The sequence below is a fragment of the Aethalodelphis obliquidens genome, unplaced genomic scaffold (genome assembly GCF_003676395.1).
Source record: "Aethalodelphis obliquidens isolate GAN/ISIS:26980383/991018 unplaced genomic scaffold, ASM367639v1 scaffold26, whole genome shotgun sequence".
Taxonomy (NCBI): domain Eukaryota; kingdom Metazoa; phylum Chordata; class Mammalia; order Artiodactyla; family Delphinidae; genus Aethalodelphis; species Aethalodelphis obliquidens.
In genome coordinates, this window is record NW_020837970.1 from 5056794 (window position 1) to 5072602 (window position 15809).

Consider the following 15809-nt stretch of genomic DNA (forward strand, 5'->3'; position numbering starts at 1 on the left):
GGCCCTGTTCCACCTGTGTATTCCAGAGATTTTATGCTTGTGCTTAGCAGAGGGATTGTGGCGTCCGTCCTCCCAGCTACAACCTTAGTGGCCACACCTTCTGTTGTTAGGCGGAGCTGGGCAGGGACCCACGGTCACAAAGTGGACTAGGCCTGAGGGAAGTGTAAATGCACTTGGCTCATTTCCTTAGGGAAATCCATGTTTGTAAACTGATGAGCAAACCCGGCACCTCGCTAGGTCATCTTCACCCCTTTTTAATTGAGAGGGACAGTTTTCCCTCAGGTGAGCCCAGGTACTTGAAGCTGAGAGCATGATGGTACGTGGATCCCAGAATCCCCCCTCCATGGGGACCAGCTTTCTGCCTCCACAAAGGGGGTCAGAAACAAGTCCCCAGAGGCCCGGCTTTGCTCCTGGTTGCCCTGATTGCAGACAAGGGCTCGGTTGTGTATCTTCTTGTGGAAGAGGCTTGAATGCTCGCTGCCTCTGCCTTGCTATTCCTCCCATGGGGGTTGGTTTTTGAAGAAAGTGGAAGGCTCTCTGGGGAGTTTCAGGTGCATTCTCCTTACCGTGTTTTAGTTCAACCTAAAAAGAAACCCACACTGATATTTACTGAGCAGGGCCTATTACGTGTTGATACTATGCTGAGCGCTCTAAGGGCTACAGAAGCAATTAAGGTACAAAGCCTACATGGGAGCCCTGTTTCCCCCTCTCCAGTCCATGTTGTTGGGTGTGGAACATAATAGGAGGTACTCAATAATTGCTATTGAATCACTGAACCCTTCCTCCAGAAATTTAAATGGCTCCCCAATGTCTTCCATTAGAGGCCTTGCTTTGCCATCAGGCATTTGTAGCTTGTCAGAGTTTGGTCCCTACCTGTTTGTCCATTTTCCTCCCCCACTGTTGCTCAGGCTGCAGGCCCATTTACCATTTTCAGAACATGCCAATGTCTATGCCTTTGGCCAGCCTGGAATGAATGCCTTGCCTGGTAATTGTCTGTTGTTATTCTGATGATGGATTCTCCCAACCTCACTGACCCAAGCAGTCCTTTCTGTCCTTCTATACCCAGCTCAAATGTCATCTCTAGGAGCCTTCCGACGTACTCCCACCTCCAGTTAAGATGATTGTTCTCCTTCCTGTATTCCCAGGGTAAAAAAGACGACTTACAGAGTACTTGATATGTACCAGAAACTGTTCTAAGCCCTTTTCATTAGTTTCTTCATTAGTTTATTTAATCCTCGCCACAGGTTCAACAGAGTGGTTCTGCAGTATTGTTAGCTGTGTTTTACAACTAAAGTAACTGAAGCAATAAAGATTAAGTAGCTTTCCAAAGGTTTCGTAGCTAGTAGGTGTCAGAACCAAAATTGGAACCCAGAAGTGCAGTTGCATCATGCCTTAACCACAAACTACCCTGTCTCTCCCGATATTATATTGGTTATACCAAGTGCTGTTGATTGCCCTTTGTGGCTGTGTTTCTGCATTATGAGCCTCTATGGGCATGGCTATTTCTTTTCCATATCAGTACCCTCATAGCCCTTAAAAGTATTTTACAAGTAGTGGGTGCTCAGTACTTGAAGTACACTAAGTCCATTTCCTGCTTTTGATGCACTGGAAGGGACCCTTTCTTGTAGGGATGGCTGGTCCAGCAGTAGTGTTCAAGGTAAGTAAGATTCAGCTCTCCTCGAAGTTCAGAACACAGGGCTGAGCCAGCTGCCGTGGGAACCCCTGGGAATAAACTACCTTACCTGCCTCTCAGATACTGTCCAGCCTGGGCTGCTCTGGGTATTATGTACCTGAGTATCAGGAAACCATGAAGGTCAGCAACCTCAAATGCTCAGAGAGATAAGCACCACTGCCTTGCCCTTACTCAATGGGACATTTTCCCACGGGGAGATTCCTGAGAGTGAATGACTAAAGGGAAGTAAACTACTGGGTCAACCTATCGGATGCATTCAGGGGTTACTTCGTGCTTCTGTAAAGAAATTCAGAGTACTTTTTAGACCTTTGGGATGTTCTCTTTGCTGCTCCTGAAGCAGTCCTGTGGGTCTAGGAAGGATTGATCTCTCTCTCTCGCTCTCTCGCTCTCTCGCGCGCTCTCTCTCTCTCTCTCTCTCTCTCTCTCTCTCTCTCTCTCTCTGTGTGTGTGTGTGTGTGTCTGATATAGTTGCTCTCAATCTTTATTATTGCTATGACTACTACGATTTTTCATTTAAAAACTTACACATACTTGGAACAGGTGTAGACATCGCAGAAATCCCACTTTCCAAAGATCACCACCACTACCACCAGCAGCAGCTGGCTGGGTTTCCTTAAAGACATTTTTTTCCCCCCACAAATCTGTACAAATTATCAGATTGTATTTAAAAAACAAACATGGGGTTATTGTTAACATTTTTCCCCCAGCACCTTTCTTTTTTTCACATGACAGTACATTTGACCATCTTATTAGGAAGGGTCTGATCCTGTTCCAAGCTGGGTTGGAACTGCATCTGTATAGTCAGTCCATCTGTGGACCAGCACTGATTACAGAATGCAAGCACCACGTGGAATCCATGCCTTACTGCTTCCATAAAAGCACTTCTAATGACAAGAGTAAACACTCTGCACAAGGGCCTGGGTGTAGCCACAAGCACCTGCTGCACCTGCCAGATAGCTTTGAAGTCAAATGTTTATCTTACATGTTCATTTTATTTTAATTCATTATCTGTCACCAGGTAAAACTGATAGTTTAGAGACATGCATTCTCTTTATCCTGCGTCTTTGCGTACCGTAGGTTATACGTGGCTCGGGGAGACTTACAGGAAGTGTGTTGAGGAATATCGGAGTTCTGAGTAGACAAATAAAGAATTGTCTCAATCACGGGGAAGGGACTTCTCATTCTGAGTGATTGGACCCACGAGGTCCCTTCTGGGCCTTGTCTTTTCTTCAGGTTTTTGGTTTATTCTGAAAATTATTGCCATTAGGGATTACCCCTGTAGGGCAATCAGCCTAAGAAAAGGTATCACTTGCAGTACTAATACCCATTAGATCCATTGACCAAATTGCTTAGTATTATAGAAAGCAGAGCCGGGAAGCCAGTTAAGCCTATATCATTTTGGAGCTTGTAGGATGATGATAATATCTAGATAATAATAAAAATATCTAACACTGATAGAGGCTTACTGTGTGCCAGGCATCTTCCTTTACCTGCCTTTTACCCTTGAGATTCAGAGAGATTAAATAGTTTGCTCATAATCAACACAGCCTAGTAGGTGTTGGAACCTGTGTATGTGTGTGTGCACCTGTGTAGGTATGTACATGTGTGCGCATACTCTGTGTGTGGGTGTGGGTGCGGGTGTGTGTGGTGGTGCAGGAGAAGAGCCCTTCCTTTTCTCTGCAAAATTGTGCTGTGGCTCAGATCCTGCCTACCAGACAAGATTATTGAGCATCACAGACTTGGGTTACCTGCCTGGTGTGGGTTACACTCTGATGTGTGTGCAAATGCCAGCTGTTTTCAACCAGTCCAAGTGGCCTGCGGTCAAAGTGTTACCTTTCTCTGGAGGCCCTCGAATTCCCATCAGTGTCATGGATTGTCAGCTAAGAGAGCTACGTGCTGGGACGGCTTGGTTCCTCTTTGGCCAGCATGACTGGCGATGAGCTTTGAAGGTTTATTGCAAAGTTGGCCATGTGTCAGGCCACGTCTCACCCTGGGGTCACTGGACTCAAAGCTTGCCCAGAGGAGAGTGAGGATGAAGAAGGATCTTGAAACCAAATCACATGGCTGAAAGAACTGGGGTTGTTCAGTGCAGAAGAAAGGAGGTTCAGGCCTGTGAAGAGTCAAAGGGAATTCTGTGGCAGTCCCCGAGGGCACCCTGGGTCCATTAGGTAGGAGTTCTGAGGAAGAACTTGTAAGTTCATTATCAGGAAGCTAGAGGTGTCAGGTAGCAAAATGGGGTACCTCAGAGGGAGGCAGTGGTGTGTGTGGAAGCACTGATGTGTCCCAAATGTGCTCTCACCTGTACATGGAAAATGTTACCTTCAGGCTGGGTGTCCACCTGCCAGGAGCACTGTTGGGTTAGGGGGTTCCTTCGTAGGCTGGCAGGTTGGCATTCAAAGGTCTTTTACAATCATATCCAACGCTTGGCTTCTTGGATGCAGGGTACTTTTGCCCAGAAGCTGCCCTGAGGACCAGTGCAGATCTGTGACCCTGCAAACCAGGTTGGGGGGTGTATTAGTTTGCTAGGGTTGCTGCAAAAAGGTACCACAAGCCAGGTGACTTAAGCAGCAGCAATGTATTGTCTCACGGTTGTGGAGACCGGAAGTCCAAAATCAAGGTGTCAACAGGATTGGTTCCTTAGGGGGGCTGTGAGGGAAGGGTCTGTTCCAGGCCCTTCTCCTTCGCATGCTCACATGGTGTTCTTCTTGTATGCGTGTCTGTCTCCCAGTTTCCCCGTTATATAAGGACACCAGTTATTTGGGATTAGGACACACCCTGATGACCTCATTTTAACTTCTGTAACTTCTATAAAAACTATTTTCAAATAAACTCACGTTCTGAGGTGCTAGGGGTTAGGACTTCAACATAATACATTTTAGGGGGACACAGTTCAACCCATAACAGGGACAAGCAGTGCTCTCATGAGTGCAGTTGGCTGTGGGCTGGGCACTCTGGGTGCTGCTTTGGCCCTCTGGGGTTTTGTTGTTGTTTTAATGGTAGGATCACTTCTCTCTGGAAAATGTCACAGGAGGACCAGGCTGTGACAATAGGATGAAATAAGCATCATGTGGCATTAAGTACATTGTCATTGTTGTGCAACCATCACCACCGTCCGTCTCCAGAATCTTTTCATCTTTTGGAACTGAAACTCCATACCCATTAAAGGATAACTCAGCCCCTGGCAACCGCCATTCTGCTCTCTGTCTCTATGAATTTGACTACTCTAGGGACCTCATGTAAGTGGAAGCATATTGGATTTGTCCTTTTGTGCCTGCCTTATTTCACTGAGCATAACGTCCTCAAGTTTCCTCCATGTTGTAGCATGTGTCAGATTTCTCTTCCTTTACAAGGCTGTATAATATTCTGTTCTATGTACGTAACACATTTTATTCATTCATGCATTGATGGACATTTGGGATGTTTCTACCTTTTGGCTGTTGTGAATAATGCTGCTGTGAACATGGGTATATCGACTTAAAAAAATGTTGTGATTGAACATGTACATGTCTGTTATAGGAAAAGCCAACACAGAGTCAAGTAGAAAGCACCCTCCTACCCCATCACCACTGTGTATAGTTTGGCCTCTATCCTTCTAGCTGTATTTTGGCCTATGGATGTGAAATCAGATCGTTCTGTACTGTCACGGAACATGAGCCATTTAAAAAAAAATGTTTGAACTCTGTGAAACTATTCAGTAGTTTCCCAAACAAGGAAAACATAAAACATAAGCAGTGAGGTGATGAGTGCCTGTGATGGGCCAGGCAAAGGCTGGTCTTACCGCAGCGTCCCCTGTGAGATTGGTACCGTCATCACCATTGCTAAGTAGGGGAAAGAGGCTCTGAGAAGCCCCAGGTCATCTGGCTGCTGCAATTGCAAATGCAGGTTCATAACAGGCCTCTTCTCTCGTCTCTCTTAGGCAAATGTCTGCAGACTACGGCTGACCGTACCTCCTGAGAGTCCAGTGTCTGAGTCAAGTGGAAAGAAGGTTGAAAGAAGAGAGAAGGTAAGCCATCTCTGAAGCGAAGCCCTGACTGGTTCCCATCTTTGTACTCTTTTTCATTTTAACCCCTTTTCCTGCCATCCTCCATCCAGGCTATTCACAGAGCCTGCATGTCAGCAGCTGTGTGATGAAAAGCCCTCTTGCACTTGCCCCCCATCTGCCATCTTCCCAGAAGTCAGGCTGCTTTGCTGCCTCCTGTCCCTGCTCTTGCTTCTTGGTGAATGTAGGCTCTGTGTGGCCTTGAGGCTCCAGGAGTGCTGGCCTTAGTGACGGGTGCTGTGGCTGGGAACGTGTTTTTCCTGAAAGAGCCTCATCCCGTTGAGTCAAAGGGCCCATTGTGAGCTGCCCCTGAGCCTTTCTCTGTGGCTGGAGCTGGAGGCCCAGCTCACATGGTGGAGGGGTTGCCTGGAGAGGAACAGCCCAGCAGCAGCTCTGCCGCGGCAAGGGCACCCGGCTGCAGGGAGGAGTTGCGCAGGCGTTTTTGTGCCAGCTGCTGTGCTACACGCTGGGCCACAAAGATAGCTCTGACCTTGGCCTTGCCTTGAGAAACTCGTAGTTTTGCAGGTGAGACAGACGTATAAGTAAACCAAGATGATGTGATCGTTCGAGTGTTAGGCTCCAGAAGTGTAAGCAGGGCTCTGGGAACATGGAGAGTTGGGCCATATCAAAGGACCCAGAAGCCTGTTTGAAAGGGCGCTCACTGGTTAAAATGGAAAAATTTCAACATTAAAAAGAATTAATGACAGAGATGAGCCGTGGCACATTGAATAATAAAAAAACCTCATGGATTTATAGTAATAATCAGAGAGAGAGATTCAGAGAGAGATTATAAAAGGGAAAGCTGTTCTTTATATGACATCGGCTGATAAATTTAGAAAATCTCTGCTTTGTAACCCCCAGGTCAGGTCATCAATGAATGCAAATACTAATTGGTGGAAGATTACTGTGGAGCAGTATATTCATGTGAGCTCAAGAGTATTAGTACCTCACTGATCACTTACTGACTCTAAAGGTACAATATGCCACAAGGTGGTAGCCAGTAGCTCTACCAGGTGATCCGATTCAGCATTACCAATAGTGGGCAGCCTGGTATTATGTGACTTCTGATGTGATACAGTTCAGAAGTAAACAATGTTACCAGTAATATTCATGCCAAACTTGTTTAATTGAATCTAGTAATAAGGACACAGAAAAATCCAAAATGTGGGACTGTCTACAAAAAATTAGCCAGGCTCCCTTAATAAATTCAATGTTATTTAAGAAAAATGAGAATCTATTGGAGATAAAAGGGACTAGAGAGACTTAATATCATTATAACGCATTAAACCTTAATTAAATCCTGGATCCAAAAAAAAATCTATAAAAGATATATTGGGATAACTATACAGTTTTGAATATGAACCCCTATATTACATATTATTGAATGAATAGTACTTTTCTTACTTGTGATACTGGTACATTGGTTACGTAGTTCATTCTTCCAACTTCTCTGTACCTTTGAGCATTCTCCAAAGAAAAAGTTTGCGGGTAAAATCTCAGAACCAGAGAGAGCGGGAGTGGTCAGGCTTTGGTGGCCTGTGTTGCTGGGGGAAGGGGTCCCCTTCTGCCCTCACTAATCCCCTCCCTGTCGTTCCTTTCAAAGCTGATAGATTGGTCAGAGAAGTGGCCCTGGGCTGTGCCTAGGGGTTCATGGGCAGCTTAGCACATGGGGAATCAGAACGAGTGCTTGCTGGAGAAAGGGGCCCAGGCTGCGGTGAGTGACAGGACAAGGGCCCCATGTGCATGGTAGACACAGTGGGAAATTTGGTCTTTGGGAGTTATACCCGCGCCGCACGCCTGAGGAGATGTTTGTGAGGGGCTTCTGAGCGCTGACACTGGGACAGTGGATGATGTGAGGCACCGGAGGGCATGTCACTGCACAAGAATAGTCAAGTATTCCCGAAGAAAGAGGCAATGTGTTCTGTGTCACAGGTGCATTGGTGACTATGTTGTGTACCGATTTGCCTATTGGTCCTGAACAGTGCTTTTCAAACTTTTAAAAGCAATTAGACCCTCCTTTTTTTTTCTTTGTTTTTTTTTTTTTGTTCAAAATGTCATCCTGAACCAGGATGTAATCCAGGTGAAAGTGGTGCTGGTGGGGGACAAAGTCCTTCCAGTCTCCCTGCACCCTACACCTTCCTGCCTGGGAACTCAAGGGGCGTGCGGAGAAATGCTGGGGGAGAGGATGCGCCAGGATGCTTCTTAGACTGGGGGGACCAGGTGTGCAGCCTGAGTGCCCATCTTTTCTCACTGCAGAAGAACTGGGGTAGAGAGGAGGAGGGTGCAGCTGGCTGTTACCCCAGAACCGAAGTCCTTGGGTGGTGGCTGCACTTGAAGGTCCTGGTGGTAACTGTGAGGCTGTTCTGGTTGATTTCGTCACCATGTCCTAGCCAGGTGCCTGGTCTTGAGTCATTGGGAGCCAGAGGCAGGCACCAGCAAGGAGGCCCTGGGGCTGCCAGCTCCTCTGATGTGCCTTCGGTGTGGCTGCCCCTCTCTGTGACATCATACGTAGCCCACAAAACCGCAAGATGCCGGGAACGCTGGTGAAGTGACTTGGGTTCCTTTGGAGGGGTCTGCGGCGTGCAAAGGCGGGGTTTGGAGCTCGCTTGGATGTAGAAGCTGTAAATGGCCCAGTGGGTTGCTGATAAAGTGAAACTTCTCAGAGGGTTTCCAGGGCCCTGTTAGAGCTTCAGCCGGCTGAGGGCGGGACTGGGCCTTGTTCTTTTTCACAGTCATGGAGGATGCTTAGTGTCTTTTGAGGACCTAAGGATGCCATGGGGCAGCTGGCCACACACAGACACCACTGCCAGCTGGGCCATTCTGTCTACTGGCCCCAAATCATCAGGAAGAGGAATTACAGTGGAGCAGGGGGAAGGGTGTAGCAGGTGGTACAGGTTGCCCAGCTTCAGGATGGGGTGTTTGGAGGCTTCTGGAGGTAATTACAACAGAGGCAGCGTCTTTCTCTGGAGTTATGGGTTCCTTGGGTGGATGTGGACGGCTTCCTGCTCCTAAGGCAGATGCCCAGCTGCCTGCTTCTCTTTGTCTTTCTCTTAAGGAAGATCCCACCTGCCCCGAGACTGCTTTCCCCAGTCCACGGATGGCTCCCAGACACTTTGTTTCTCTGCTGTTAGTTTCCTCATCTTTCAAGTAGGCACATTGAAGTCTAGCTGCAGAGAGTAACTGAGCTAGTATATGCAAAGGTCCCACCACAGTGTCTGGCCTGTAGCACTGATTAGAGAGGCGATGACTTAATGCCAAATCGCTTCCCCTTTTTTGTCAAACCCAGTGGCCCTGGTTCTTCGCTTTTCTCCCCTGTCCCCCGTGGAGTAGTCATTCTCCTTCCTGAAACTGCATCTCCTCCTCCCTTTTGGGCTGTGCCTGCTGCATCTTTTCTGATGTTATTATGTCCTCCTCTGAGCATCCCTCTGCCAATACACCCGGGCCTTGCCTCCTCTCTCTGCACAAACCTTACCTCAGAGAACTCCTCCATACACAGGTTGGCCGCTTTCGGGAGGATGCACACCCTGTACATCAGCTTTGCTCTCCCGAGTCCTGTCCTGCTGGTGGCTGAGTTGGTGTTCATTGTTCTCTGCATGGTGTTACTTTTATGGACAGATATTTTATTGCTGTATGACCATTATTTTAGTATTTAAAAGTATGAAATCTGGATCATTTATGAGTCTCTGCCCAGCCACACTCAGTTTATCCACGTCTCCTCACCCTTCAAGACCCTACTGAAGGCCCGCTTCCCCACGACCTTCCTGGACTGCCTGTGCTTGGGTGATTATCCCCTCTCTTGAGCTGCAGGACACCCAGGCTACCCTCTCCCTTGGCACCTAGCCATCTGCTGCTAAGCACTCCACATATGTATACATACATATTCCTGCCACATCCGTGTACAACTTGTCCATATATACACACACTTAGAAATGTGCAGTCTTTTCATTTTGCCCATAGTTGGCGTTTAGTGTGTGACTGTGGATTATGGTGATTCAGTTTTGTGTTAGTTTCCTTGGGCTGCCATAAAAAAGTTGCCCAAACTGGGGGGCTTAAACAGCAGAAATTTATGGCGTCCCAGTCTTGGAGGCTGAAAGTCCAGGATCACGGTATCCGCAGGGCTCTGCTCTCTCTGAGGGCTCCAGGGAAGAATGCTTCCTTGCCTCTTTCAGCTTCTGGCGGCTGTTGGCAATCCCTGGCTGTGGCAGCATCACTCCAGCTTTACATGCTGTTCTCCTTGTGTGTGTTTGTCTCTGAATCCAATTTGTCCTCTTTTTGTAAGGACACTAGTCATATAGGATTAGGTCTTAACTCCAGTGACCCCTTCTTAACTTGACCCTGTCTCCAAATAAGGCCAAATTCTGAGGTACTGGGGAAGGGGGCTCCAACGTGCTCTCTATTTGCAGGACACTGTTCAACCCATGATAAGTTTCTTAGTGGAATATTATCACCTTAAATTGTATTAACAACTCGGGCAAATGAGCAATGGACTTTTATTTGTATATTAAACGTCATTAATTATATGGAAGAGGAAATGCTGATTAGTTTGTAGGCACAAATTTCGTGTTGAGGGATTGATGACATGTTTATTAAATTGTTGAACATTAAAATTAAAATTGGTAGTAGATAATTGTGGTTTTTTTTGCAATATGCGGCCTCTCACTGTTGTGGCCTCTCCCGTTGCGGAGCACAGGCTCTGTACGTGCAGGCTCAGCGGCCATGGCTCACGGGCCCAGCCGCTCTGTGGCACGTGGGATCTTCCCGGACCGGGGCACGAACCCATGTCCCCTGCATCGGCAGGCGGACTCCCAACCATTGCGCCACCAGGGAAGCCCGGTAGTAGATAATTTTGAAATTAAACCCCTGTCATTTTCAAAGAACTTTGTGAATGTACGTATCCATATTCCTATCCAAATCTATGTGCAAATATTCTTAGGCACACACAGATACACACACATACACAGAGAAGTAAGAGATAGAACCAACATCAGTGTTGAATCAGGGTCTCACTGCATAGTTGAATTTTAGAGAATACGATCTGAGCTCTGCCTATTCGGAGGCTGTGCGATGGTGAGGTGTTTCCAAAGTGACAAAGTAGCTTGAAGTGTATAATATTTTAATTAGCTATTAGCATCCTTCTGTCATAGATGTCCTTTAGTGACTTGTGTTTTTAAAGGAGTTGTTTCTCTCTCGATCTTGGAGAACCCTGAGTGAGGGAGAGCGGATATATGTGTATGTATGAAAAGTCAGGGGCTTTCCTAGCCCAGTAAAATAACTCAAAGGAAACCCTTGCCATTCGGTTTTATAGTCCTTGTTCCCTTAAAAGCCCCGGATGAATAAGCCTGCTGCATTCTCATCCTTGGTGTGACTGTTTATACAACATCACGGGCTGTTGCCAGATGAGGGAGTGTGCTGCTGTGATTCAAATGGGGATGGAGCTGCCCTGGTGATAGCGTGTAGGACTCTATGTGCCTCTCGGAGATAGCAGCCCCTGGAGGGCAAAGAGGCCTGGGTTCTAGTGCTGGCTGCCTGATCACTCGAGGTCGTGGTCGGGCCACTCAAGTCACCTCCAGGGGCCTCAAATTCCTCTTCTAGCAAATGGAAATGTTAGCCTGGAGCCAGCATTTCCCCACATTTCTTTAGTTCTGGAACTCTTTATTCAAACGAATATGTACGACAACACCATCTGTAGAACGGTGAAAGTGCAGTGGCTGTGGTTTAACATAAGGTCAGGGCTGCGTCGGCTGCCCCAGCAGTGCTGCCATCCCACAACCTCATTGGACACTGAGGAGGGGCCAGGCGATGGCGCACCAAGCTCTTGAATTTTCCTAGCAGAGAAACCAAGGCCAGTTCAGGGGTGAGCGTTTCACTGTCATAGTAAATCTGGTGACTGTGATGGGAATAGAAAAAGGATCCAAGAGGAGAGAGGTGGACAGACAGGCGGAAGCATCCAGACAGATGTGGAGAATTTAGTAGGAAATCAGATACTCGGAAATGTAATGCCCCCATCGCTAACAATAGAATCTGTCAGTTATCTGCTAGTGTGCCCAGCGGTGCACTAGATGATTTATGTATATTATTCCATGTATTCCTTAAAACAAGCTTCTGAAACTCGTGGTATTATCCCCCTTTTACTGTTCAGGACCCTGAAACAGTGAAGTTAAGTCACTTGCACGGGGCCACACAGCTAGTAGTGGTAGTAGTTGTGTCTCGGATCTGTGCCCCGGCCGTGTCGTCATGGTGATGTCAACTTGCACACTTCCTCCTCTCAGGAAAGTCTGTTGTATCAGTCGAGGTAACTTACCTAAGGTGTGTACTATACCCCTGGGTTCCAGAAAAGAACTGATCCTCCCACCTCCCTGAAGATATTCTTCTCCTTCTCTTTTTCCTGGAGTGTTTAGGCCTAAGCAGCTATTGTCTGCTTAGAATGGAGTAATATCTTTACGATACTACTTAGAGATATCTTTACAGAGAGAGTATATCTTTAGAGTAATATAAAGAGTAATATCTCTAAGATATTAGTATAGAGTATAGAGTAATATCTTTAAGAGGTTACTCTTATAAGGATACTGTCATTAGAACTACATTCTCTTGTGGGATTTCTGCTTGGCTAGAATTTTTCTTTCCCTTCTCATTTTTTTTTTTTTTTTTTGCTGTACGCGGGCCTCTCACTGTTGTGGCCTCTCCCATTGCAGAGCACAGGCTCCGGACGCGCAGGCTTAGCGGCCATGGCTCATGGGCCCAGCATGTGGGATCTTCCCGGACTGGGGCACGAACACGTGTCCCCTGCATCGGCAGGCGGACTGTCAACCACTGTGCCACCAGGGAAGCCCTCTTCTCATCTTTAAGCATTCAAAGTGATCCGTCTTTTTCCAAGCATGAGTTTATGTAGGCAGTGGTCTCTATTCAATCTGTGAGAGAGTCAGAAATAACAAGTATCTCAATAAGCCAAAGGTCTCCATTTCTCTGAGGGGACAGGGCCGCCCATCCCCTCCCTATTTCCCTCCCAGGCTGTGGAAGAGCCCCTTAGGCTCAGCTGTAGTGTTCATTGTTGTCACAATCGGGCAAAACAAAGTCAAGCATGAGTAATGACCAGGAACCGTAATTTGCTATGATGGACACACAGGTCAGACAGGTCAGAGCACATTCCTGAAAGTCACCTCCTCTGCCTACAAGATGGATAGGATGCCCGGAGGCTCAGCACTTAGAGTCCCCAGGTCAGCTGCCACCCTCTGGCTGCAGGAAGAGGTCCCAAACAAAAAGTTTTGGAAATAACTTGGCTTATAGCTTTCAAGTCAGTCAATCCATGTTACGGTCCATCTAAGTCATATTGGCAGCTGGACGTGTGACCAGCTGCCTGTCCTAGCCTCTGGGGTCAGGGGCTGACTGTGGCGTTCTACCACCATCAATTTGGATTTTTGGAAAATTGTGCTTTCTGGTATTATTCTCTAAGAACCCTTCTTGACCATGGGATTTCCTTCCTTTGCACAGATCAGTGTCTAGGATGACCACACACTCCAAATATTCTGGCCTAAGCACAGTTCCAAATATTCTCTCTCTCTTCTTGCCTTCAAAATGGACTTATCGAGCATCTATTTATACTAAGCGTCGGGGATATAGCGGTGACTACGGCAGATACAGTCACTGCCTCTATAGAGCTTATCTCATTGTAAGATCCTATATTCTGACTTAGGGTTTGGAAAATATGGTCATCTGTCACTGGATTCGTACCCCAGCTCTCCCCCAGCAGTAAAACCCTTGCAGCAGGAGTTGAGGCTGGGTTACTTTTCTATAGTTTTTCTTTTCTAAGGCACTTGCCACCAAGTGTGTCTTTAGGGAAAACAGCCATGGCATGAGCCTGTAATGTAAGTATTAAGCTGTGCATACATCCCAGGGAACAGTTTCACGGAGACATTCTCTGTATAGTTGACTGATGGTTCCTGTTGTTAATTCTGCGGCATTGCACCGAGGGGTTTGGGATGCTCTTTCAGCTGATTGTTTCCTTTTCCCTTCTTCGGCGATAACTTTTTCATTCGGTGCATTTATTAGGGCTTTTGTTTGCAAGGCGATTTTACCTCCTGTTGTTTCATGCCCAGGAGCCTTTTCATAGGCCTAGTGTACATTTTTGAAAATGTGATTTTTATTAATACAGAGCAGCATTATAAAGAAGTGTTAAAAACTTTTAATTATGGAGAATTTCAAACATAAACAAAAGGAGAATAATGGACCCTTCCCCCAGCTGACGACCCTCAGCCCATAGTCAGTCCTGCCCCGTCTCCACCCCTGTCCACTTCCTCCACCCTGTATCCCAGATATCGTAAATAGTTTAAGCATATTTCTCTAAAAGATAAAGATTATCTCTTAATATAATCATAATGCTATTATCATGCCTAAAAATTAACATTTATCTTATGGGGAGAGTAAAGGACACGAGAGGAGAAAAATTTAGCTACAAACACAGTGCCAAACGTGTCAGCTCTTTTCATTTTCTTCTGGGTCCTCCAGTTTTTGACCAAAATCATACTGACCTTTCATAAAAATGATAGCAGTCTCAGCTCCTTTGCAATATTTTCTGGATATAGATTTTATGATTGGGACAAATATCATCTCCCTGTCCCTTCATCTAAGAGGAGCAAAGGATGTTCTCTTCAGGGGACCATATTTACATATTCTGGGTAATTCCCCAGAACCTCTTCCAGCTTCTAAAGCTCCCTATTCATTCAGCAAATATTCACTGGGAAACTCCTTAAGTGGTGATCACTGTTAGATGCCAGGGATTATGGTGGAAAAGACAAACAAGACTTTAGACTTTGGGGAACTTCTAGTTGGTAGGGGAGCAGGCCTCACATATAGTAACGATGCTGATAGTCACCCCGTTGCGACTGTGGGAAGTGTTGTGGCGCCCTGACGGTCTGAAGGGTCAGTGCAGATGACCTTGAGGGAAGGACGTTTCAGCTCAGCGGTGGGCTCTGCAGGCAGAGGGAATAGCCTGTGTAAATGCCTGAGGCAAGAAGGAGGTTGGCTGGGCTTCCCTGGTGGTGCAGTGGTTGAGAATCCGCCTGCCGATGCAGGGGACACGGGTTCGTGCCCCGGTCCGGGAAGATCCCACGTGCCGCGGAGCAGCTGGGCCCATGAGCCATGGCCGCTGAGCCTGCGCGTCCAGAGCCTGTGCTCCGCAACGGGAGAGGCCACAACAGTGAGAGGCCCGCGTACCACAAAAAAAAAAAAAAGAAGGAGGTTGGCTGATAAAGGAACAGAGAGGAGGGGGTGGGGGCCAGGGAGATGGATGCCAGGAGGCTGGAGAAGAGCCTCCCATCCCGGCCCGTCTCCTCCCAATGGCCCTGGACCTGAGGGCCCGGCTCTTGGCTCCCGCAGCCCTGAGGTCTGTGGGCCGCAGGGACATGTGTGTTCCAATTCCTCTCCTCTTAGCTATCCTGAAGGCTTTCTGGTTAAGGAAAGGGCCTAGATTTGGAAAGACATGCACAGGCACTTGAATGCTACCACCTTGGAAGAAAGAGTAATGTTTACACAGTAGGGTTACTGTGAGGATTAAATATTGTATAATAAAATGGCTAGGCAACAAATATTTTCCCCTTCTCTTTCTCCATAACCATCCGTTCCCTTTCCGCATCACAGCCCAGCAGCTCCTCGTGCTGCCTCAGGAATCCTGTGCTTGTGGGACAGCCCATGCTGGTGGCCCTGCCTCTGAGCAGGGTCCTGTGCTGGGCCCTTCCCTGTGGGTCTGTCATTTAGACCCTGACCTTGTAACAATTTTTTAGTTTTCATGTTTTGAAAATTAAAATAAAAATGATCAATTCAAATATAATGCCTGTTATTTCAAACTAGTTAAAAAATAGAATACAGAAGAGCATAAAGGGAAGAGTGAAATCCCCTTTTTCACTGAGGAAACTATCATTAATGGTGTGGAGTCCATCTTTCTAGGTGTTTTATATACTCAAACACACACTTCTAAAACAAAAAAATGGGAATATGAAATCTACTCTTTTTTACTTAACAGAACTTTGGTATCTTTCCATGTGCATAATTTTCAGATCCACGACCTCCAGGGTGGTGTTTCAC

At 46.9% G+C, this 15809-nt stretch overlaps 1 protein-coding gene across 6 annotated transcripts in view; it reads left to right on the forward strand.

Annotated features, from left to right (window-relative positions):
* Positions 1 to 15809, forward strand: part of MYZAP (myocardial zonula adherens protein) — a 117293-nt gene that overhangs the window by 22709 nt on the left and 78775 nt on the right. For all 6 annotated transcript variants that reach the window (XM_027123136.1, XM_027123134.1, XM_027123135.1 and 3 more), the window contains one exon: positions 5610 to 5696. Coding sequence is in view for 5 of the 6 variants with exons in the window: in XM_027123134.1 (XP_026978935.1) it covers positions 5610 to 5696 (87 nt within the window). In the remaining variant the exon portion in view is untranslated. The remainder of the gene's footprint in view (positions 1 to 5609; positions 5697 to 15809) is intronic.